The 26,549-nt window shown below is 42.4% G+C and overlaps 1 protein-coding gene across 1 annotated transcript in view; it reads right to left on the minus strand.

The window, feature by feature from the left end:
- adgra2 (adhesion G protein-coupled receptor A2) overlaps positions 1–26,549 on the minus strand; it is a gene marked incomplete at its 5' end in the record, with an annotated part of 34,653 nt that overhangs the window by 4,073 nt on the left and 4,031 nt on the right. The window contains 12 exons of the mRNA XM_079222001.1: positions 214–403; positions 549–749; positions 1,019–1,180; positions 1,283–1,432; positions 1,517–1,715; positions 1,794–1,958; positions 2,167–2,380; positions 2,762–2,925; positions 3,479–3,550; positions 3,634–3,705; positions 4,673–4,744; positions 14,610–14,681. Coding sequence (XP_079078127.1) covers positions 214–403; positions 549–749; positions 1,019–1,180; positions 1,283–1,432; positions 1,517–1,715; positions 1,794–1,958; positions 2,167–2,380; positions 2,762–2,925; positions 3,479–3,550; positions 3,634–3,705; positions 4,673–4,744; positions 14,610–14,681 — 1,733 coding nt within the window. The remainder of the gene's footprint in view (positions 1–213; positions 404–548; positions 750–1,018; positions 1,181–1,282; positions 1,433–1,516; positions 1,716–1,793; positions 1,959–2,166; positions 2,381–2,761; positions 2,926–3,478; positions 3,551–3,633; positions 3,706–4,672; positions 4,745–14,609; positions 14,682–26,549) is intronic.

Here is a 26,549-nt window from a genome sequence, read left to right on the forward strand (position 1 = left end):
TCTCTCTAAATTCAAATAGTTGAAAAAAAATACAAAACGGTGTTTTGACCCCAAGACATTATTGTTGATGTTTAAGAATTACGCTACTTAGTCGTAGCATAACAAATTCTAACATGATGTCATATATTACACGGCCATGTACAACAAGACTGAAAAAAGGCACAAACAAAGTGTTTTTTAAACAAAGGTGTTTTCAAAAAGAGGCTTTCTCACCTAGGCCAACAAATATGACAGGAGTGTTGACGCTATGTCGGCGAGAGTGTTCCCCAGTGTTGCTTGAGTTTCCAGAGAGAGGGAAAAAAATGCCGGTTCTGAAGGCTACAAACTGCAGCTTACAGTCCGCAGGAGCATCAGGAGGAAACAGAGTAGCTGGGAGAGTCACAGAGGCCAGGGCAACTGAATTCTGAAGAAACAAAACACATGTTGTATTTCATGCTGAAATCCACCAGTACACCTCGATTACTGTGAATGCAGATACAGTAGGTTTATGATGGCACAGTATGCAGCAATAGCTGCAAATGGACACAAGAACGGTGTTCACACCTTACCTTTAGGGGGAAATTGTTGAGGGAAGTGTTATAGGAGCCGGTGCTGCAGCGAAAACGAAGCTGCTGCTCATGAGCGGATTCTGACGTGTCCATTCCAAGGCTGCCCGTTAAGTCCTCGCGACGCTGGTAAGCGGTGCAGGTTATGCCAGTGAAGTGGGCTGGTCGAATGAAGTGGGCCTCCATCACAATGTTTCTAGACACCTGCACATATCAAAATCAAACATAAAATCAAATATAAATGAACAATAGAATATGGCTAACGTTTTGCTTCTATATTTTCTGGACATCCCATTTTTTTCTGTATTACATGGCAAAATCATAATGAGAATATAAGGTATTACTCCCACATGTCATAAACTACACATACATTGTTACAATGAATTATAAACATATTCAGTATAATACTCTAGAAGAAGAAGTTTGTGATGAGATTAAAAAAAGGGTACAAAATGTAGGATGACAGTCCGTACCATGGAGAAGTCCTGAGCGTGACTGTGTAGCTGAGGCCAGGCCAATGTCTCAAGAGAGTAGACGATGGAGCTGCAGGCTCTCTTCTCTCTCTGGGCAAGAGTGAGGATCTGGTCGTCCACCTGCATCACATTGCTACCCATCTCAACCAACACCTCTGACAACTGGAACAAACACACAAAGACATTTTACAATAAAAGGATAGTCATGTAATATACACATACCTGTATAGAGCCATTTTAAATATGGGATGAAATCTTTCTCACCTCTCGCAGCTGTTTGACATATTCCATAAACTTCTCCATCATTTGCGCCACATACAATACATCCACAGAGTCAGTGAAGCCTGCAGCCTCCAGGGTGTATGTGCGCACCTGATGAGCCAAGGTGACAGCATTGGATGCATTGATGGGCCTCTGTGAAGAGAGAGCAGCAAGGTTAAATACATAGTGTTTACTGAACAGGAAGCATGTCATGTAGTAAACCTAAGAACTACTGACCAGGATGAAGGTATGCAGGACACGGGTGATGCCATTAGTGTAGTGACAGTCTGAATAGTCAGCCTCCTGCCAGTTTCCAGAGCGGTCGCATTGTCTGGAGGCTTTTTTCTGTTCAATACCTCCCTCCATAGACAGGGAGGGGTAACGCAGCTGCAGGCAGTACTGATGTGAGGCGATGCCTGCCAGAGTTCTGGGCCACCTGGGGATTCAAACCATAGAAGAGTAAGACCGCTGGATCTTTATGCATGTACTAATAATTAGTGTCAGTGTTACTAACCTGAACTCCCCACGGTTGTTGACAACTTTATCCTCTGGACAGAAGGAGGCACTGTTCTCCAGCACCAATATTTCAACACTGCGAGATATATTTCCCCGCCCAGTAGAAACCACACACTCCCACTCTCCCTTGGCCTCCACATGTACGTTGAATAGAAAAAGCTCCCTGGATAAAGAGGATAGAAACAGCTCAATTTAACACATTATCTCCACCTGCTCCATTGTGTGTCTGAACTTATTCATTCATCATTTTAAGTTTATCAGATGACTAACATTTTCTTTACACAAGAATGAAAGTTTATAGACGTTTGAATAGAGAAAGCACCGAAAGCCAAAGAGCAGTCTAATTGCTTAAGTTACTTAAGTTCCTGTACCTGGTGATGAAGATGCAGTCGTGCAGCACACTGTTCTCCAGCTGGACACCCATCTCTGGGTCAGAGGTCACCAGCTGACCATTGTGACGCCAGTGTAAAGTGGTGATCTTGTCCACCAAGGCGGCGGTGCAATGGAAGGGCAGCCGATCACCTTTGAAGACCACCTGACGCTGGGATGGCAGTAGTGACAGGGTGTGCAGCTCCAGAGGACCGTCTGAGCAACATAGTGGAAAAAGACACTGAATTATTTCTGCTGCTCTCTCATTACTCAACCTCAGCTAAATGTTTCCACAGAAGTCATTATGAATCTGCTGTTCTGGAGCGGATTAGATGCAGGTAGCACCAATTCCAAAAGGCAACCCTCAGGATTAGTTGTCAATGTGGTTCACTGATACTTTTAGAAATGTGTCCCTGCTGAGCTGCTGGGATTTATCTCTTTCAATCCCATTTGGTGTAGTAATCCTTAAAAATCCTTAAAAAGACGATCTTGAACGCTGATATGAGTGTACTGTCATTGCTATTTTCAAGGCAATTTTCTCTGAAACAAAGCGGTGAACCATCTCATTCATATGCCTCGTTCTCGCCAGGCTCTCACCACAGCTCAGCTGGCTTTCCCTTAGTCCTCGCAGGGGCTTTCCCTTCAGGCTCCTGGGATAGGCACACAGGGTTTCGTCCCCCAGCCGGGCTGAACTGCTGCGAAAGAATCCTGGGACCCAACGCAACCCACAGTCACATGACAGGTAGTCTGAGTTGAAGTTCCTGGAGAGAGAAGTGATTGGCATTTATCATTATTTTCACTCTACCTGGCTCAGATACACTGTTATCTCTTCATTAGAGGATCAATATATCATCCTTCGCTTGACAAAAAAAAAAAAAACAGCCACTCCAACACTACTTCTGTTCCAGATCACATATTTGTTGTTTTGACTCTGAAATTAATTGAATGTTTTATGCAATAACTGGCAATATAATAAAAATCAAGCAAAAATGTGTTCAGATCTGAAATGTTTAAAGAGAGACTTATCTTCTACTTCATGGTGGTCTAGGAAATATGGGTTTGTCATCGACAAATAATACATCCATGAAATGATCCAAACGCAGAGGAATGTGTCAAATAAATCGCCATTTCTAAATCCTCAGTTCCTCTTCAGACTTGAAGCCGTTGAGAAAACAAACCCTCGGTAAAATAAATATTAAGTTTAAATAAACTTTATTTTTGTCAAGAATATTTATTGTTGTATTCATATATGGAATGGAATGCTGTGAGAGTGAATTTGTTGAGGTTATAGTGCCGACATTGTCTAATACTCACACAAGCTTGAGGGACGGCAGCTCCTGAAACACTCCCGGGTCCATGGTCGATATGATGTTGCCAGAGAGGTTCCTAGAAGTACACAGAAATAGATATAAACACCATAGCTTCCCACAACTTAGAAAGTAAATATTTTCATTGGTTCTGTCTCTTACAGTTTAGTGAGATTGGTTAACCCCTGGAACATGTTTGCAGTCAGGCAGCCAATGCGGTTGTTGGATATGTCCCTAAAAGTGAGAAAAGACAAAGGAATGTGTTGATTATTTTTGAATCCGGATGACTCGTCACAGTCACAGATTGTGATATTTTGACTCTTTCAATGCCCATGTTGTTTTTGTGATATCAGATCAAACGCTACATATCGGACATAGAAGGTAAAACTGTGCAGGACCTCCTTCCCTGTCTCGTATATAATAAAATAAATATATATTTTCCACAGCTAGAAAGCTTAGAAGGTTAAACAAAACCATGCACACAGACCCTGCCACTTTCTCTTATCTTTACTCCACAGGACCCAGTAAAGGTTTATCACTAATGGGGTAAAAGCAGGGCCCCTGTCCTGCCGTCCACCTCCGAGTGTGATGTATAGCCACAGCCAGAGAGGGATCTGCTCTGTTGCACCTCTGACACTACCCAGTAGAGAGCTGTCCAGAGCATGTGTTTATCTCCCCCTGTTTGTTTTGAAAAGCCCCAGACCTTGCAGGGAAAACACAAGTAGGGGGAGTAGGGAAGGGGAGTCACGCGGTGCAGCACTGACGACCAGCTCCGACCCACGCCACAAGCAGACCTCTATGTCCAAAGAAGACAAAGTGAGCGAGCAGCCATCCTGTCACTTCTAATGACGTTTGAGGATGAACGGCGTAGCCCTGAGGTTTCCACCGTGGTGGACGCAAGAGACCAGGGATGACATTGCAGGGCCCCCGCAAGGATCGGCAGAAACACTTAGTGAAGGAGGCCTTTATTGTCACACTAACACTAGGAGCTCAATATATCACATGACATCTGCCATGAGCTGCCAAAACAGTGTCCGATAAGATGTGAGGGGATATGTGGGCCTGTCTCTTTCAACAACTACTGTGAATAGTGCTTGTATGATTAAAAACAAAAGAAAAAACTACAATGTGCAAAATTTCAAAGCATGTGTTTATGATTTCTGTTAATATGTTTGCTGTTATCATGTTAATGTCTACTTACAGTTTCCGAAGCTCAGAAAGACCCTGGAAGGCTCCAGGCATGATTGTGCTGATTAAGTTGTGCTTGAGGTCTCTGAGGAGAGAGAAAATATTAGGTTGATGAGAAAATGCCTCTCAGGATGATGATGATATGTCGAAATGAATAGTTCTACATTTTGAGAGAGAGTACGTTTTGAGAGTGAGACTACGCTTCCTTCCAACACCTCTAAAGCTCACTAATTAACATATGTTATTTAGTTTATTTTATCCAATCAAAAACCAAAATCTAAAAACAATAATTCTCCATTTAGCCAAGCTAAACTAAGCTAATCTAAAGCTGGCTGTAACCTAACACAGAGAGAGAGAGAGAGTGGTAAATATCTTCTCATTTAACTCAAGAAGGAAAATTAAGTTATTCACCAAAATGTTTCACAATTTATTTAACACAGACTTCAGATAAGGCTTCTTTTAGTTTAAGGGGACTGGAAACACATTTCCTGAACCCCGCTCCTCCAGTGGGACACAGCTGGGTATTTATACACAGATAGGAAATCTTATCCCATCAGCCACCTGGGCTTGAGGCTAGCAAGATGCAGGTACTCAACAAAATAAGATATTGGCCAGATCTGAAAAATACTGGTCATTTTTCTTCTTGTTTGAAATTACTCTCCTTGTGATAACGTTGGCCATTGCGAACCATGAATATTAATTCCTTGGCTTTTCTTTGAAGATCGAATTCTCCATCAGCTAACCTGCATTAGATTTTGAATCCAAGACGTTTTTTCTTATTGGTCAGGAGGGAATACCGAGGTTAAAACGGACCAGGAGACGGATGGGTTTCGGCAGGACATAGACGCTGTTGGTTGGAATGCGATGCATGTTCCTACAGCATAAAAAAAGCCTGCTCCCATTGGACCAGTCACAGAAGAGGATTTCCTTCCAGGCGCTCACAAGCATCAATGTCGTGGATGCATTTTTGTCTAATTCACTTTTACCCAAGAAGCCACTGTGGTAGGCAAGACCTCAGGGGACTTTTTTGGTTCTTTTTACCACAAAAAATATCTGTCACTGCTGCTCTTGACCACACTGTCTCACACCATGGACCTCCGGCATCTCTTAACCATTGTCTTGTCCGCTTTCCATGAGATCAAACTAAGACAGGAAAATTATTTGGACTTGCAGTAAAGAATTATAATGTGCAGCATTACTGGAAGAGACTCAGAGATCAAGGGTGTTGCTGTTGGTCCACACAATTGTTGAGCAATCGCTCATATCTGGATTATAGATGGGAGACAGGTTATAATGATGGAGCAAAAGATATCTGGCCTCAGACCAAAACGCTGAGGTCTGTTGTGTTGGTCTCAAAGCAGAGAGTCTTGGACAGCTCAGCCCATCTCTTTGAGCACATGCCAGCTTGTCACTTTTCAACAGCTTAGCTTTTAAAAAAGGTGGATACATTTCCACCTCTATGATTCTGACAAAAGAAATCAGCTTGGAACTATATTTATTTCACTAATCATGTGTATGTGTGTCTCTCTCTCTCTCTCTCTCTCTCTGTGTGTGTGTGTGTGTGTGTGTGTGTGTGTGTGTGTGTGTGTGTGTGTGTGTGTGTGTGTGTCCCACTCTGAATGTACAATTTCTCGATGTCAGTAGCTGTATTGGATTTGTTGACTAGAGAACAATACTGCAGTTTCCAGCCTGTGTGTACCGGGGCTCATTAGTGCAGCGATGAAAGACGAGGCACTGCCCACTATTTCCTCTCTCTGATGACCGTCTCTCCCTCCCTGTCCGTCCTTTTCACACTCGTACACACACACATGCTTTTGTTTGTAATACTGACTTTCATGTATACTGTAATGGGATCAAATCCTACAAGTAAACAATAACCCAGAACACCAAATCCTGATTAGGTTACTAGATAACGATCTCACTTTCCAACCTCATGTCTAAAAAGACTAAAATGTGCTTATTGGAATTAAGCATGTCACATTATCTTCTGGTGATATCCTGTGCTCAAATGCTGCTCCAGTAATTCCACTCTGAAAAAAGTTGTTTTATGACCAACTGCATGATATTATCTAAAGTGGCAGTTGGTCATTGGGGGTTTGTCCTCAATTGTAAGAGTCTCATACTGAAACTTACTGGATTGTTTTGATCGTACATTTCAATAAAAAAATCCTGGACCAGATCTCAAGACTGACTATTTAAAAAAAATATCATCTCTGTTTAAGGGTGGAGAGGCTTGAGGCAACATCAGCACAAGCATAACATACCTGAATCACCAATCAAACTGTTGATGGTTGAGTTGCTTTGTGGGTAATGAAGTTAACAGGTTTTGACATGAACAAGAAATGCAAGAAGATTTCTCTGTTTGTTTTTTACTGTTCAGTGCAATTTAATTATTAAAGGTCCCCAAATACGAATTTGACTATTTAAGATATTTGATATTTGTGTAGTGCAAAATGGCCTTGCAGCACATCAGTAAACTACACAAAATATTGTGCCGACAATAAATCAAAAAGATAAATGAATGTAATATAATCACACAATAAATCAATCAGTACATGGTCGATTGATGCAAGGATAACTGTAATCTGTTGTGCATCTAACCAGAAAGAACAAGAATACACAGGTGCATTGGTTTAGCTAATTTTAGGAGACATCCCATTGGGTTACATTCTTTGGTAAGCAAAGAATGGTATACATGATCCTAAATGAGCCGCAGAGACTTTATTTCAATGAGAAGCCCACATTAGGACATGCCACTGATAGTGAGTAGTTTATAAGCACCTCAAGCTTTCTGACCAGCCATCAATTAGCAATAAATAAATAAGTATCACATTATAAAATTCCTACAGTCTGCTCCTTTATACCCGGCTTGAGAGGTTACAGTGCTGTGGGCTTTGGCCTAAAGAGTATCAGCAGTCGACTTATTCTGATACACTCTCTTATCACCAAGCTGGGGAATGTGGAGGAGCTCACCAGAGTCAACAGGACTTGAAACACTCGCCAAGCGCTTAGCCCAGCACCATAATCCAGGCTAAATCTGTGCTGCAGCCCCTTGCCCACACTCTCAGATGTATTTCCAGCTTTATTTCAAATCTACAGTACAGTAGCTCCAGCAGGCCTCATTCTCAGGCGATGACTTGTCTGTGTGCCCTCTGGAGTAGACAGCGCCCTCCCTGACAACAACTTCACAGCTCAGTGGCCTCGACACTGATGACAACAGTTGTCACCAAGCAACAGGATAATAGCAGAGACAAGAAATACTTCAAAGCCTCACACTTGCTGAGGATGACATTTTCAAAGTTGAAAAGGTTAAAAGTTGCAACTTGTAGCTATTACTTTCTCATTATCTACAATAGCAGCATACTTCCTCAAAAGGCTTCATGATACGATGCATTATTATTCCTCTTTGAGTTATGCTTTGTAACCTTGGAAGTGCAGTGCTTTATCGCATCGCCACATACGGCCTGTGGGATGGGGTTGCGACAGACTCAAGCTTGCCCCCAGCCCAGAAGGGACCATTGTCTGCTGCCGTTGGGCCTAACACCAGCGGCTGCCATTAAGAATGTCTATTCCCCCCCACAAACTCCTCCTGATCAATGGAGCTGGTCCTCTGCCATTCTGAAGAGTCATTTCTCTGTGGGTATATGGGATGAGCACCTGGGCCCCATGCAGGCTGGAGAGGAGCGACGTGCTTGTAGGGCAGCGAGAGGGTAATAATGAAGACATGGTCTGTAAAGCGCTCCAGACGTAGAGTGCTCCATTATCAGGATCACAGCTACAGGGACTGGAGTGCTCCACTGACATTGTTTAGGCCCTAGACCCGGAGGGAGCTGGGAAAATGATTGAAGCCAGGGAACGGCCACTCATTATCGCCAGACTGGAATCAAGAATGTCCTGTTCCTGTAATTTTTAATGACATTACAGTGCCAATTTTTATACAGAAAAATATATTTAAAAATATATATATCTACACATAGATACATAAGCAACTGCATGAAGACAGAAATAAATATATTAGTCAATAGATGGATTAAAGGTTTGATGGGAAGGAGGGGGGATAACTTGCACCTTGGTTCCTGACAGAGGTCGGTGGAGACCATTTTTGTGCAGCGTGTCATTTCCTGTCTGGTTGGCGTCTCTAGCAGAGGCCCTTGCTCGTTTATTTTTACAGTTTCCTTTTTCTCCTTTTTTACTAGCCAGCTTTCCCCTGTAGGGAGGGGCAGGTGGGTTAGGGGTTTCAGTACTGCACAAAATTGTCCCTGTGTATGGCCCCGCATACCCCACCTCCCTTCTCCTCAACACACTTGCTCACAATGGGGTCTCTGTAACACTGGCCCCAAACGTACTCCTGCCTTCCCCCCAAAACAGGAAACCGGGATCTGCCGAGCTCTTGTTTTTCTACTAATTTCCTGCTTTGCTCCCCCTTCCCCAGATTCATTTTTTTCTGGTTCCTCCCAGATGGGTTATACCTAATCAACTTTTTATATGTGTTCAACTGGAAACCAATTTCTTTGGTGCAGCCATAAAGGTAAAGGAGGGAAAACTGACTAATACATTTATAAAATTGCTTTCATTTGGATTACCATTGGACACACACACTGTGCAAATATCACCATCTGATCATCCACCGCTAATACTGTACTATGTTTCAAACAAATAAGGCTGTGCTCATGACTGACAGTAACATAAACTGTGGACCCAACTGCACAGAAATAGCTATATACACTTTTATTTGAAGTGCAAAATGTCCTAAGTTGATTATATGTTATATAGTCTGCAGCAAGACGAGCTGGAGATTATTCTGCCAAAGAAAACTCTGGAACCACGGACTGTTATTGACTTCAGTTCTGGCTTTTGGAGCGGCAGAGAGAAGGGGGCGATGCCCGTTTTGGCTGCTGTTGATTTTCTTGAAATCTACCAGCAAGCACAGCATTTCAGAAAACAAAGAAAGTTTATGTTTTAATGGGACTGTCAAAGGCAGCAAAATGCAATTTCCTTTCTGTTGTTCCACTGATCTTGATCATATTTATGAAAAAATATTAATATTATTTGGTCAAAGGTAGTAATTTGATCTGAAAGACCTAAAAGTTGCATCTTTACCAATAAGTTATTAGACATAGAATTGAAACAAACAATGTACACATTATAACTTGGAAGGAAACAGGAACAAACGCCTTTCATTCATATTATCAATGAAAAGGCAGACTCAAGTCCGTGAGTGAATTTTCTGCCAGTAGGTGGACTACAGCATGTAGGGAGTGGGAAGGGGGAGGAACAGCGAGAGACCCTGTGAGCTGGGAGAGGGGAGATGCAAAAATAAAGCAGAAAAGGAACACAAACGGAAGTGGGGGGAAGTAAGTCCAGGGATAGCTCAAGTTCCTCTGGAGGAAAATGCCATTGAAACCATATCAAGTTTGCCGTATGAGAGTGCGAGAGAGAGAGTTACTGGCGTATAAAGCGCACAATTTGGTAATGGGCTTATGAGGGGGCTCACTCGCTGTTTCAATAAACCCCCAGAGCCATGACTGAGCTAGGTTTGCAATACAAACACACCCCGTTCCTTCAGTTTATCTGAAAGACACATCTGGAGTCTATCAACTCCAGCAGCACCCCCCTTTCTGTTTCCACTCTCCAGCACGCTTAACCCTTTCCTCACCCGCTCCACCCCTTAATGTCATGCACTCTCATTAGGTGACTGTTGCCTAACTGAGGGCCACTCAATGGCGTGTGCAGGCAAACATGCTAACATAAATGTTCATTTTTCTGAGGGAGAAATGAGACTCCCATGTGCAACCTCCACAGCTGGCCTTAGCTCTCTTCAGAATGGTGGGCTGCTACAATCTGAACCGTGTCTTTCCCAGACTGGTCTAGACAGGAGGGCTTCTTGCCATGTCCGCACATTTTGTACTGTTTTTACATGCTATAACGCAGCCCACGTCTGCTTTGTTCCAACTCATCAAGGTAATTTGCGTAGCCCGTGTGGAAATAACCGTTAATCTCCCACTAAGAAAAACAACCCCAGATTTATATAAGACAAACTGCAGGAGTGTGCTTTCCTTCTCTCCCTCCCTCCCTCTGTCTCATTCCCTCTGCAGCCACCATACCATCTTTAGCCATCTTGGCTCCACTTCCCCTGTGTCAGATGGTAAAGTTGTTTAAGTTGGACAACTTCCTAACCCCAGCTGCTCAGAATGGCAGAGGCGATTTCAAGGTCGGTTTCAGAGAGGCTCAGGCAATGACTGAGTGGCTCGTCTCAACCTTATTACAACAGATACTATCAAGTGAAAAAGTAATGAATTATAGCCTTAGCATTTGTAAGCCTAATGTGATAATAGTGTATATATTTTCTGTCACGCAGACATGCATATAAAACATCTGCACAATATCATGCCCTGTGTAAGATAGGTCACAGGTTTCAGTACAAACTTCCCTTAATTGTTTTTGCTCTACAAGCATAAATCACAAAACGACTCCTTATTTCCTGCTGTTATAGTCAACAGGAGGTTTTTAATAATCTTGCATGATATTTCCTGTGCATACTCTTCTGTAGTGCAACAAAAGTAAAAGTACAGTCATGTCAGTTAGATTCATACTGAAGGGATCATTTCAGACTCTTTTGTTGACAAAGTCTATCATGCTGCCAACACCTTTGAGCCTCTAACCAGTCCTAACCACAAGCCTCACTCCTGCCTTTCAGACCTGTTCACTGCAGGCAACCTGCGGCTCCCTCATCCATCATCATCACTGCCCTCTGCTCTTCCCTCTGCTCCCTCTTAACCGGTGGGGCGAGCAGACCTGGTAATGAGTGCCCCTTGTGCCTCTGCCTGTCTGTCCTGTGTCCCATGGTGCAGTGGGGCCCAGTTGGACAAGAGCCAGACTGCCTCGACCCTCTCTTTGCTCATTATTCTCATTACCTCGCCTCAAATCAGTGCAGGACAGGCTGCTGGGATCTGTCCACAACTCAGAAAGGTCCCATCTCGTTAGAGGGGGAGCCAGCGTCAGCACCCATCACGTAGGGCGTGCAAAGAGGTGGAGGTACTCAAACAGGTACACAGGTACAATATTGAAGGCTGGATGGTGTGTACTCATATGTATGTGACTTGTCTTACATATAGCAAGCACTACCACAGAAGGCAGGTATGATTCAACTGATGTGTCATCTCAAAAGCTGGAAAAAATGAGGTATTCCAAGATCCAAATGTAGCTGTTGGATTGCAAGCCTATTTAAAAAGAGCTACAAAAACACAGTAGTCCAGTAAGAGGGCAAAAACAAACAAGGCTAAATTGCTCCTTTGCACTTGGGTGGTTTGGCAGGTTATGAAGGCAATAGTGGCTTATAGGAGGTTTGTCCCAATGAAAGGGCTAACTGTGTAGATTGCTGCACTGTCTGGCCCAGGCCTGGAGGAGGGTGGCCTGCTCAGGAGCTGTATTCTCCAACTAACAACGGCAGATCAGACTGCATTCAACTCTGAATAGATGTCTGGTGTGAGCGTGTGGGTTTGAGTGTGCGTCTGCTGGGAGAGTTACCAGACCCATTTGAAACGACTGGACAAGAAGCGAGAGTGCCCATACTAGGAAACACACTCCGCGTTTCAGTACACACTTGGAGTCACAACAGAGATGGGCCACGAGTGAGAGTTTTCATGTGCAGTCAGGGAGCAGACGGTGTTCATCCTTGTCACATAGGGGAAGAGATGCAGTGTAATTCCCTGATGTGTGTTTACTCAGCCCTAGTGGGCTGGCCTTTGATTACAGCACTGACCACATAATATGAGTAACTGTTCACAACTGCTCCAAATGACAAGCACATGTAGACGATTGACTGGAAACAATGAGAGGACCTGAAGAGCGATGGCGGGCTGAGGAGACCAAACAAAATTGAGATCTCACAGTATGAACAAAAACGTACATCTAGACCTTAAACTGACTTCTGTGTTCATCCCTCTAAGCCCTTCCACTGAAACGGTGAATTTCAATGTGGCATTTTTCACATAGGACAGCAATTTTAGCCATGAGCTCAGATGTAATTATAAGCTGTGCAGTGCTCAATTAAAGGTTGAAGACGTCAGAGTGAGTGAGCAGACCTCCACCGCTGTGTGTCAGAGAGCCAGCAGAGGTTGAGGCAGAGGAGTGAAATGAGGCCTTTAGGTTTTGTACTCTCCTCACACCAGACGCCTAACATCTCCCTCTGGAGCACAAGTGTGTGTGTGTGTGTGTGTGTGTGTGTGTGTGTGTGTGTGTGTGTGTGTGTGTGTGTGTGTGTGTGTGTGTGTGTGTGTGTGTGTGTGTGTGTGCGCGCGCGTGCGTGCGTGCGTGTGTGTGTGTATACAGTTTGTCTGCCTGTTATGTGTCTTTCTCTCAGGTTTAGCTATAAGCCTGCAGGAAAGCTCCATCCTGTTGCCCCCTGCTAGTTTTATCACTGCTTCAGCTACAAGGGCCAGTTAGTGGGTAAGCTCAGGTTACCCGAGCCACCTACCCTACGGCGCTACAGGGAAACCTGTCCGCACTTACAAAAACAATCAACATCATTTCATTTTACATCAAACTTTTCAAGCTACATATCTTCCTTGACTTTACTTTTACTATCAATTATTCTTCCCGACACAGGGTCTCAGTGTAGTGTCTTCCTGTCAACTAATTTATCAACGTCTTTGGTGCGAAACAGTTGAGGTGAGAGACGATAATTTGGCCTTGGAACTATTCACCCATGCGTTCACATGCCAGACATAAAAACGTAAATTTCAGAAAATGTGGCTTTTGTTCTCGACTGGCATGTCTGGTGTGAGCTCCAGCAGGTAGATACTAACAAGCTAACAACTGCAGCAAATTACCATATTTTTCTTTCTTTCAACATTTTTGAGAAGCTTGTTAGCTTCATGGGTGGCAGCTCTAAATGGCATGTGGAACTAATATCCCTTCAACATACCCACCCCCTCTCTAACAAAATAAGTATGTCTGCCAGACTACAGTATCCAGACTGAAGTGGCTCCACGTGTGTTGTTAGCTACCAGGACGCTATAAAGCTTTACTGGGATGCTCTGTAAAACAACTCATACTATATGCAATTCACACGTCCCAGGAGTATCCCAGGAGCCTGTAGATGGTAAATGAAGTTGGGAGATCACTAAATGAATACAATTTATCTTGATTGTAATTTATCTTCAATCTTTATCTCTATCTAACCAAATAAATCCATCCAATATTTGTCGAGATACTTCACTGAAAACCCAAAATATCAACGTCACGGTGGCTCTAGATTTACAGTCACGGGCTCAACAAAGTCATTAGGATTCATCATCTATGGATGAACGGTTGAGCCAAATTTCATGGCAATTCATCTCATATTTGTTGAGATATTTCAGTCTGGATCAAAGTATTCGACCGACAGACTAATTGTGTGGCTAAAAAGGAGTGCGATGGTGAAGAGGTGCTCTGTACTCTCAAAGGGGGCAACAGTACCCATTGTGGTTATTTTTCTGTTTGTCACCAGAACTGCCATTCATTCATTTCCCCCAGAAATGATCCTGTCTATCACCTGTCTCACCCCATACGAGATTACAATGCTACTCAGGGCTAGACTGTCTGCGAAGCTGCCAACACGCACCTCCTCCCAAAGATATCTCTTATCTTGACCTGAGGAGTGGGGTTTACCTGATAATGAAAGCCTGAAGTGTAATTATATGAGCTTTTCAACATAACTTTATGATAGCCAGTCTGAGTGTATCATCCTCCCTGCTGGACAGAAGCCCATGATTGGATGGAAGTGCATGGAGCTGCTCAGAGCTCACTGATACACTGTCTGTATTTCTCTACAAAGGCGCTGAGGCTCGCTTAAATAACAGCTCACACATGAATGCATAACATGTTTTTCATATACACAATACACATGACATTGAAGAATCTGCAGAAGTTAAATATTCCTACAAGATGATAAACAGTAGGCTACTCACAGTTTCTCCAAAGCGTAAAGTCCAAAGAAGGATCCATTTCTCAGAACTCGGATTTTGTTGTGGCTCAGAATCCTGTAAAAAAGAAACGATATTGTTTAAAATATTCCCACTGAGAATAAACGGAAGCATATTCTCTGGTGCTGAGTTAGTATCTTGGACATTGGCTTGATGGAGAGTACAGGTATAACCAAACACATAGTGAATGGGTCACAAGAGGAGGATAAGAGCCAAGTGAAATGTCCATTTGGTGCTGCAGTCACACAACATTATCCTGACCAGAGACATTATCTTAAGATGTTTCCAATTAATGTTAAATACCGTATGGAACATCAAGATTAGGAGGGAAGCTGCAATCTTGATAATCTTTTTGCATACATTTTTGCATCAAAAGGATGTCTTTCCACATCAAACAAATGGCGGCACAGGCCATGTTAATTAGCCCTTTCCCTACTGGCGAATCACTTGGTTTATTGGGCTCTTATCAGACCTGAAGGCAGAGGACCACGGGATACACTGGAAGTAAGGTTGAGATTGCTTGGTCTGGCTGGCAATCATGGGAAACAGATATTTACAGTAATGACTTTGCTCTGAGGGACTTGCCATTGTCAAAGTCAGTTGGGATAAATCTTTGTATGGACTTTTTAAAGGAATAATTTGACTTTTTGGGAAATACGTTCATTCACTTTATTGCCGAGAGTTAGATGAGAAGGTCGATATCAACCATATGTCTATAGGCTAAATAGGAAGCTCCAGCCAACATGTGGGGAACAACTCCCCTGGCTTTGTCCATAAGTAAAACAAAAATAATCTAATAATATTTTAAAGAGTAACGTAAGACCCCCTGAAATTGTCTTTGATGAACTCCAGTGGTTTAACTGCTCACCTTGCCGCCGTGATGTAGAGGTGTACTCAGGACCCTGTGACATCACTGTTGGGTGTGGTTGCTGCTTTTCAGCTTAATATTAAGTTACTCTTGAACAACTTCTGCCGTGTCCTTTCATGACTGCCTCAGTTTTTATTAGTGACATGAACAAAACAGCATCCATCCCTGTGTCATATTCCAACCCAGCCTCCTACAAAGTATTGTATACTGTATACTGATTTACTCCGCCAAATACTCTTTGACGAAATCATAAGTGCCGCCTGGAATACGTCCACTGGCAATGTTTGTGTTTCTTTATTTGGGGGGTGTGACGTTCTTATAGTGCAACGGAAGTTGAAGGGAGGAGGTCGGGAGGATAGTTGGGCCGACACAGCACATGATGTTGGCACCAGAGACTGAGGTTTGCATTGTGCATCCCATGTGTTGTTCAATTTAGGTCACTAAAGTCCCTTTAATGTTGCAGATTTGTTCTGTATGAATATGATTTTCGGGAGGCAGGGTTCAATGTTTACACAACCGTCCCTATGGATCCACAGACCTGCCGCAGTCGCCAGAGCAGGAGCTCAGGTTGCAGCAGAAGCCCTGCCCTGGCGACAGCCCGCCATCATTAACACACCCTTCGGTTTCACATCATCTCCGCCTCTACCACATGGTGCTTATTGGGCTGTTTGCAGCATTAAGTGTGTTCTTAATCGAGAGAGTGGAGCTGTGTGAACGCCTTTAAAAGTGGGAGCTGACTGTGAACAGTCAGTGAGATTTACAGATTCAGCAGCAGCAGTCAGCATCCCCCTCCCCCCGCTTCCTGCCACATCAATAAAAAAAACGCCTTCAGCTCTGCACCTTCCAACTCACTTAATGACCAGATTTAATCATCTGGTCTTGCTATACAGGGACAAACTGGCCTGACTTACGTCTTCACTTCAGTAACTTTATTGACAGCCACAACTACTAGGATGATTTGAAGACAGAAAAGGAGCAAACAAATGGAAAGCCAACATGGAAAGAAAACCTTGTTCTCCTGGACACCTCAATATTCAATATTTTCCTACAATTATCTTCTAAAATTAGAAACCAGAGAAATGTATTTATAAACGGGGAGGCAATCAAGAGACGAGAGCTGCTCCACTGATAATGACTATAATACTGAAACCAAGGCCACTCTTACTGTTTTACTTAGCAATTCAACCAAAATCATCTATATTTTAGGATTTGCGATGAAAATGTACAGCATAATGAAATTACTATCACAAATCCCACATTCATTTCCAAACTTGAAGCCTCAGAAATTGACAGCCTTATTTCTAGCTTCAGAAACAAAATGAAAAACATGTCATGTTCACAAATCCACACTGAATTGTTGAATTGTTATTAAATCAAGACCTTTTTTAAAGTGGTTATTAAGCGAGAGCCGAGTTAGTCGTCTTGTGGCATAGCCTGTATTTGAACCTTCTGGACCACTTGACTTTGGGCACAGTATCTCTCGTATAAACTGGATGCAGCCCTGAGATGAAAGCTATGGAAGATCCGGAAGTGCCTCAATAATTCAATACAGATAGAAGAGGAGAAAGTCACATCTGGCAAAGAAGCAAGGCATTTAATTCAACACAGACAGTTTAGATAGATTTTTTGTGACTAAGCTTATTAAGCAGAAAAAAACAGTGAACAGTGTGCACATGTGTGCATAAGTCATTAGAGTGCTGATATCAATGCATTGTATTTGAGAACAAAACACACCTAAGTTTGAAGTGATTTGAAATGTTTCCTTGTTATAACTTATACTTATGTGTTTATTTGTATATTGTGTTGAAGCACATTCGGAGAAAAAAAATGTATTGTGGCATCCTATTATAAAAACCCAAATGTGTCTCAAGTTACGACATTTCAACACACCATATTCCAATTTGCTTGCTACTCTGTACACCAGGACTTGAAAGCTGACTTTCACAAATAAACAAAGACCACAAAATGCGCTAACTGAAAGCCTCCCACAGACAACAAAAGGCACAGATTTCCAGGAATGCAGGGGAGTTACAGAGTCTGGGCACTACTGTGTAATCTCCGAAGCCCGATGTTTGGAGCACAGTTGTAGTGAAGGACATTGTTCTTTCATAAACAATACAGAAAGTACAACTGTGAGAAAGAGAGAGAGAGGCAGAACTCTGGAAACAGACAGAAATAGTCAGCGTTCCCATCAGGCTAAACAGGAAACCCAACCAATTAGCTGTTTATTCAGAACCCGGTTTCAGAGGTCAGGGGTTGCAGTGAGAGCACTTCCCGGGCAGCCATCAGACAGATGAAGCAGTGTCTGGAGGCAGGTGATAGCTGATGCATATACGAGTGCATCGCTTCATCACCGGAGTATACAAAGGTTAACAGAGCTTCACAAGCAAGGATGATGAGTAGCTTCTTAATCATAGAGGGTCACTACTTGGAGGCCTAGCGTCTGCTCTGTATTGCTACCGAGGCCTTACTGTAACCAGTGGCTTCTGTTCCTTTTGCATAAGTGACAGATCAAATGGCAGATTGAATTAATCTGCTTTCAATAGCAATAACTGGATGGTACATGGCACAACAGTGTGATAACTCAGTCCAGATTGAGGATGGCATCTATCATTCACTTAACCCTTTCATACCGCAAAGGCCTCTGAGAAATCAGAAGGGCTAATTGAATTCATCTAATCTATGAAGAAACAAAACAACAGGCAGGGCCACATGTCAGGCTCCAGGATCCCATTCACCCATTTCATCTTATTAATTTACATGAAGTTCAAAAAGCAAGGAGGTCATATGCAAAGAGGCAGGTCAAACAGAAGCACAGACAGCAGCCCTTCCCTTGTGTTAAACAGGGAAAACCACAGAAGACATGGAAAGCAAATTTATACCACCACATCAATTCACGTGCTGCTGTGTTTTATATTGACGTGAAAAATTAATACATACAGCAGATTCAAATTTAAGAATGCAATTGTGTTTTACTTCAAAATTTCAAACTATGAAATATCTATATCTATATGTAACATAGTATATCCAAAGTGCCTTTATACATTGATGGGAAATCCTCGGCATCCCCTGAACCCAGATGTTGACAGAGAACAAATATGGTGTTTTCAAAGCAAACTGCATGTGTGCAAACACATGCATATGAGAAATGCAATATTGTTTATGTCCATTGCCATAAATTATTTATTTAATAAAAACTATGACTGCATTGAATATGTTTGATGTGTCAGTATCAAGTGCTTTAGCTCAGTATTAGCTTCTGTTTTTCCTTGGTGCATGACAGTGTGAAAAAGTAAAAAAGCATACAAAGAGTCTTGTAGTTAACCACAGCAGCTCCTCCCTGTACCGTGCCACTCACTTTATTGGTTCGCTCAATTTGCTTCCTAAAACCCACAAAGCCTTTGAGGGCCACACAGGGGCATGACAGCACGTAGCAAATCGTATTTGCTCACTGATTTACTTCCGCTCTTCCCACTGACACCTAACTGGAAGCGAGGCAGTGTCGCTGTAGCATACTGCTTCAGGTCTGGGGGAAGGTCGGATGTGTGTGTGTGTGTGTGTGTGTGTGTGTGTGTGTGTGTGTGTGTGTTTGTACACATCTGTACCTGTGTGTATTATGAACTCTAGCTGTCTGTGAAAGGCAGCAGGCTTCCTACAGCTGCTTTTGGTTTTGGGTCATTGTCAACCAGTCATTTCACAGAGGAATCATCTCTGTGGTGGAGCTGGGAAGGCTTGCTGTGCGGTGTACGACACCGACAGCAGCTAAACAGTCCTTACAGCTTTCCAGATTGCAACCTGGTGCAGAGGGACAGCGAGGGCAAGCCGCTCCATCCTCACCACAACTAGAATGCTGCAGACCCAAACTCAACAGGATGTACCGTTTGCAGTCGGCTATCACCAACGGTTTCGTTTAACTATCTGTGCACCCTTCATCCTGTCCGCTTACTAGACAACACTTAAATCTTGTTTTGTTTTTTTCACAAGTGGGAAGCATACAGGAAATGCTCCATCCTGGTTTGGCATTTAGTTCAGGACATGAATGTGATAAATTTGAGTGAAAAGCACTGATTTCAATTGGCCTCTGTTGCCCTCTAAATATTCAGGCATGCTGGACTCAGACAGTGAGCTCTATGTAGCTGCAGGCCTCTGCAGCAAACCACAAACAGAATAAGAGTCTTAAGGATGGATTTATATTTAATAAGAATACATCTGCAGGCTAAACTGCCTGCGCTCATTACCTATGTATTATTCTTTTTCATTTTGAATAAACAGCATTTCTGCTGCATCACCAGCAAAACCACTGGAGCTTCTGCAGTGTGACTGGATGTTGGTCATTGATAAAACAGTGTGCAGAGTGCTGATGAGATGCTTCACCTCACATCCCAGCCCCGAGCACGGATCAAGCCCTTCAAGGCCAGAGACAGAAGGACGCAGGTTCAGCGTAATAAAGAGAGTCAAAACAACCCGATTGGCCACTGTGTAAACATCATTTAATTTTGGATAGGACTCTTACCCTCGAGGACCACACGCAAGGTGAAAGACAAGAACCCTTGAATTCTCTTATTGGTGATGTGCCATAAATCCAGTCCCAAATCGTAGACCAATGGGAGCCAGATAATGAGAGTGCTTTTCAATGAAAGTCTCAAAGCGTCCTTATTGAATTAAGTCTGGTTTAATTAGCATGCTGACTTGATAATGCACAAGCTGGTTGTGTAAAGCAGTGCTCAAGTTCATATAAATAAAAAAGAAAATAATGTAGCCTTGAGGCAATTTTCCTGAGAGGTAATTAAATTCTGCTGAAAGCGATACGATTATGTACTTTTACACTAACAGCACAGCATTGTGTGTGAGCACTTTCATTTGTGTATGTTTCAGCCGAGAAAACTTTCAGACAAAACCATCAGTGTTTTACTGCATTTTCCCTCTTCGCTTTCCATTTGAGCAGCTTTCTTCCTGCCAGAGTTGCATTTCGAGTATTCTGGCTGTTCACAGGGGAGAACTAAGTGGACATGGCAGCGCTTCTCTTTAGATACACATCACACACACTGCACTCGGAGTAATGAGGACAGACGGAGTGGATCAACAAAATATTGTGGTTGAACCAAATCAATGGATTAAAAACAAGTATTACTTAATTTGGCTGTTACCAGGTTTTCCGAAGGCTGCTAACTCCATCCAAATGCCAGGTCTAATAGATCAAAAGCCATTTTGACATTGCACTGCAGTTTAGGCTCACAGACACAGAGCTGGCCTAAATCAAAGAGCTCCATTTCAGAATGAGTCACAAGCTGAGGGTACATATTACGGATTACGGATATAATAATCATACCTGTGTTATGAATCTGGTCTTTAAATGTTGTTTAAGTTGAAGGAATAGTTAGACATTTTTGGTAAAAATACATTTATTTTCAGTGAAGAGTTAGTTGATGATGAGTTGAGCCAAGAAACATTCTCGCACATAACTTCCCATTAAACCACAAATAGTTTTTACACTTAAATTTTTGTTCAGATTAAACAAGTGAGTTACGACGTGTTAACTAGAGAGCTTTACAGGTGTTGGTGGGATGATTTAGTTACCCTTTTGGAGAGCTCTGGCTTAGCGGTTTCCCCATTTTTATAATTATGCTAATCTAGCAACAATACTGGGGTCAAAGATGTGATATGTGATATATAAATAGTTGACCCAAGTTTAGTGGTAAATCAGCTTCAAAATTAACAAATTAGTGCAGTCTGCAATATTAAGTGTATTCACATTGAGTTGAGATATACAAGTAATTGTATGGACCTTCTTTATAAGTTCCAATGAGAGACAGTCGTCTAACACTTACACACAACCACTTGCTGAGTCGAGGTTCCCGTGGCGACTGACTCACAGCAGTAATTAGTGTGGACCTTCATTCGTGGCTGAGAATTCTGGATCATGACATGTCACAGGATGTGTGTGTGTGTGTGTGTGTGTGCGTGTGTGTGTGTGTGTGTGTGTGTGTGTGTGTGTGCGCGTGTGTGTGTGTGTGTGTGTGTGTGTGTGTGTGTGTGTGTGTGTGTCATTGTTACATGCACTTGGTCTGATGGTAATATGCTGCATACCTATTATTATAGAATTTCACAATCACTAATTAAAGACCTTCCAGAAATAAGTCATATCTGACCCATTTTCAGTTGATTTTCTCCCACAAAAGTTATCTCTTGAATATATAAACACAACACTATCAGCTCTTGATAAGTATTGGTGGATTAATTGGCTATCGACTTTTTCTTTCTCCAAGCCATCATTAGTATATTGGCCTTTAAATTCGGTCAACCTCTAGTTTTAACACAAAAAGGCGTTGTGACCTGACATAGTAGCAAAAGCAAAGGTGTTACTAATTCAGGTTTCCCCGTAAGCCATGTCAGCGTGACGGTCAGTTGAACCCAACCGTCGTCTCTCAGTCCCTCTCTTGCTAATGGACACTTTTTCAGAGACAGGAAGAGGAAGGTTGAGGGAGGAGGACTGAAAGAGAGCATACGCAGAGAGATCTCTCAGACTGGGAGGTGGCTGTATCATCTTTGTCACAATCAGTACTTTATAAGAGTCCTCCAGACTGCAGCCTGCCTGATTCAGCGCTTGGGTCCGTCCAAATAGCTTGACCATTTCGTTATAAAAAGCTGGAGAGCCACCTAAGCCGGCGGTCCTGGGAGCCCCTTACACGCTGAGCCTGTCCTCAGAGAGTCACGGCACTGAGTGCAACAGAGAGACTAAATGTCCTCGAGCACAACAGGCACTTTAGCAGCAAATGCATGTCAAGATGTGAATGTGCCCATTGTGCCTGACCACCGGAGGGCTTGTAGCGGCCACCAGGGAACGCTGCCAAGCTACAAGCACCATTTACTGCCTGTTATGGAAAGGAGCATCCATGTAATTGCATGCAAAATATTTTTTTTCGTGAAATCATTTTTGTGAACTCCGATTGAGTAATTCAGTCATCAAACAGGGAGAGGAGGGCAAGAGACGTCACATTTAGGAGTGGAAGACATTCTTGTCATACACGTTAAAGCGACAAATTAATTAGTTTGGTGAGACATAGTATGTGGAGAATCTCTCATTACTTTGGTTTATGATCATACTTTCCTGCCTTGAGGCTAGATAAGGGGAGTGACCTCCTACATTATATGTGCAACCACTTATTATAGAGTATACTGCATTGTGCTTGGGTTACCAGGCTGGGCCAGGGAGTAAGGCTTTGTGGTTTGTGGTCGTGTGTGTGTGTGTGTGTGTGTGTGTGTGTGTGTGTGTGTGTGTGTGTGTGTGTGTGTGTGCGTGCGTGCGTGCATAGATTTGGATGCACAAGTGTGTGACCTATCAGATTTATTTATACGGGAAGTGTGCATGTTTAACTCAATGTGTGCATGTGTGTGTGCACAAGTGGTCCACTAGTCTAAAATTAAAATCTGGGTTTTTTAAATGTCTCTAATTAGAGAGGGGAGGACTGTAGCCTATTTTGAGAGCTGTGGCCATGCACGCCCTTCCCATATGTGTGTGTGGACAGGCAAACGGACTAACACACACACACACACATACACACACACACACACACACACACACACACACACACGCGCACACGCACGCACGGACACACAATACACACTCTGGAGAGGAAGGTCCAACACTTGGAGTTTGTGTTATTAGACACAATTTATTGAGTACTGCTCACATGAACTGTCCATGAAGTGTCTTTTTTGTGCCATCTATAAAGTTGGACAACCAGTTAACTTTAACGACGTAAACAAGTAGCTATGAATGTTATCAAACAGAGAGCATGAGTTGAAATACCGCCGCCTCACTGTAAAGCTGTAATACATTATTGTAATATTTAGAGGCAAGACAAACCAAATTGGAAAGTTTATGGCTGAAGAGCAGGAACACAATAGTGTGTTTATTCACTGTCTAAAGTGTTTTTACACATTTAATGAGGCAATTTAGAGAATTTAGCCTTTTCAGACAGTGAGTGGAATGTGGTGTATGCCTGGCTAACATTGTCTCATTGTTCTGTCTCATAACCAGCCTCTGTTTTTTGCTCCTGAGCAAAGACTGCTGGGAAAATCAGACAGCTTTTACAAAGGCTGGCTTAAATCTTTCTGCCCCAGATACTCTCACGGTGTCTTTTAAATCCAGATTGAAGATTTATTTTTGTTTGCTGTTGCCTTTAATTGAATCAGATTCATGGAAATTAATCGATTTCTGCATCTCACTACTGCATTTTATTTCTTAAACTGCACTGCAACTTTTATTAAATTTTTAGCTTTTTTTCTATTTTTTATGTTTTAAATTGAATGTTCTTAATTGTTTTTAAATCTTGTTTTCTTCTGCATTATGTTTTGATGCTTTTAATGGTTTTATGTGAAGCACTTTGAATCGCCTTGTTGTTGAAATGTGCAATACAAATAAACTGGTATTGCCCACATATTTCACAACTGACTGTGTTCCTTTGATTGGAGGTGTAACCAAACTCATCTTTACAAAAGGATGATAGTTGGTGATGATAGATAAATAAAGTGTTGTTGGCTGTTTTCCCTTTTATTAGAGAAATAAAAGAAGCCACAATATTGATTACATTTAGCTGACACTTTTATCCAAAGCGACTTACATTGTTGCTCTATACACCGCAGACACAGCAACGGGGAGCAATTAGGGGTTAAGTGTCTTGCTCAAGGACACAACGACATGGACTAGCGGGACCGGGGCTCAAACCTCCAACCCTCTGATTGAAAGACGGGCATGCTAACCACTTAGCCACAGTCGCCATATTGATACACTAAAAACTAAAATTGGATATACGAGTAGCATCTGACAGCCAATGTTAAACTGGTAGTTAAAAAACAATCTGTCTGTGATTGACTTGAGCCTTTGTTTTATGATACAACTAAAATAAGTTGCTATTTATTAATAGATGTCTAAAACATGCTTAGCTATAAACTTAGCACAATGACTGGAAACAAGGGGAAACAACTCCAAAGACTTTATCCACCAGCCACTTTCAAATTGACTTAGTAACATGTTGTATCTGTTTAATAAGAACACAAACCAAAATGTAAAAACAAGAAGTTGAGGTTGTATGTGGAGTTACCTCTAGACAGAGCCAGTCTATATGTTTCCTGTCTTTATGCTAAGCTAAGCTAAGCTAACTGTCTCCTGGTGATATTGCTTTTATCATCTAATACTTGGCAAAAAAAGCATATAAAACAGAGTCTCAAAACATCATGAGCCAAACCAAAACATGTGGGTTCTGTTCTAAACCTCATTAAAAATCCTATTTACTTCCAGCCTAAAGTAGCATTACCTACTGTAGTATTAACACAACAAAAAATCAATCAAATGGTGTTGTTTACTCAATATTGACTTCAACAAAAAAAAATTCCCATAAGTCCGATATTTCTGCGTGTTTGACATGAGCAGGTTGCTGTTAGCTCAGACATGTCAGGAGCATCTTGACAGGACAGAGATAACGGCTACAAAGTTGGAAAAATAACATAGGTAACAATGGCTCAGTACCCGCATTGCAGCGCTGTTAATGAGAGGTGCCGTTTTTTGTATGCTGACAAATTATTTGTTGTTAAACTTTTTTTAATCATGAAGGTTTAAAATTCCAATAGCAAATGCTGTTGGATTCCACGTTACCTTAAAATATGGATACTAATCTTTGTGAACATGGTTCACTTTTTAAAGACGTATTAAAGGAAAGCTGATTGAGAGTAATCACAGAGTACAAATCCAGTAGATGACTGCACTATTTTCATGTATTAGTTCTCAAGAGAAAGAATATCAGAAACACTAACACACACACACACACACACACACACACACACACACACACACACACACACACACACACACACACACACACACACACACACACACACACACACTGAAGCCACAGGCATTCCCACTATAGACACCCATTATCTCCGTCTGTATCCATGTGTTGTCGACCCAGAGCAGGAACTTTGGGGGCCGCTGTGGTCAGACGCAGGGAGAGGGAAGTTAGCGCTGGCAAAGAAAAGTCAAAGTCAGGCATTTTTGGAGTAAGATAAGAAGAAAGCGGTGTGGAAGGAAAAACTAAAATAACAAAAAGCCACTTGGGGGTATGAGATTACTATGACAACACAGCTCTCTGTTTTTGAAATATGGCAGTCTATAATCAACAAATACAACGAGGTGATAAGTGAAATACACATTCATCATCCAAACGGGCGGGCAGCTACAATACGGCCCAGTAGGTGAGTGGAGATGTCCCACTCTACTCATGTTCCCTTGACCTCCGAGGGCACAATGAAACCCAGGGCTTGTGTGGCATTGGCAGGTGCTGCAGCCGAGTATGAAGCCCAGAGTATCCCGTGTCAGGCCTTTGTTTGCTTTTTTGATTTATTGCTGACCGCTGCGCCACCTAACATGTGCAGAGGAGTGCCCGCTCCCCCTCCTCTCAACACCTTGCCCCACATAAATAAACCCTATCGCTGCAGGAATGCCTGGGGTAAAATGCTCAATACCGCTATTGGAATTCTCTGGACGCTGATAAGATGACCGTTTAGGATGTTTCATCGACACACTCTCATCTCAACACATACTGACTCACAGACCCAGCATAAACCACCGACACATCTGCTGGCCCTTTGGTTTCCGTCCGCACATGGGCCACAAGTCAGAAACCAGAGATGTGACTGGGAAAATAAAACAGTGAATAAAGGGAAAGCAGACTCATTTGGTAGCCAATCGATTATACTCATGAGCTGAGTTACCTTTGAGTGAACAGAGACACAGAAGACTCAAATTCAGATAACAAAAGGTTGTATGGGACAAAAAGAGAATACAGGAAACTGACAAATGTGTGTTAAGTGTAAAGAAAAGGCTGTCCTCTCCACCAAAAGCTCTTGTAAGGATGACTTAAATAAACTTATTCAACCTCCAAACCGTTCCAGTGGAAGATTCAACTTTGTTTCGTAGTAGATTAGGGCTGGACCATAAATCAATATGATAATTTATTGTCTATCAATATAACAACATATTGTGATTAAATCATATT

The sequence above is a fragment of the Taurulus bubalis genome (genome assembly GCF_910589615.1).
Source record: "Taurulus bubalis genome assembly, chromosome: 8".
In the NCBI taxonomy this organism is placed as follows: domain Eukaryota; kingdom Metazoa; phylum Chordata; class Actinopteri; order Perciformes; family Cottidae; genus Taurulus; species Taurulus bubalis.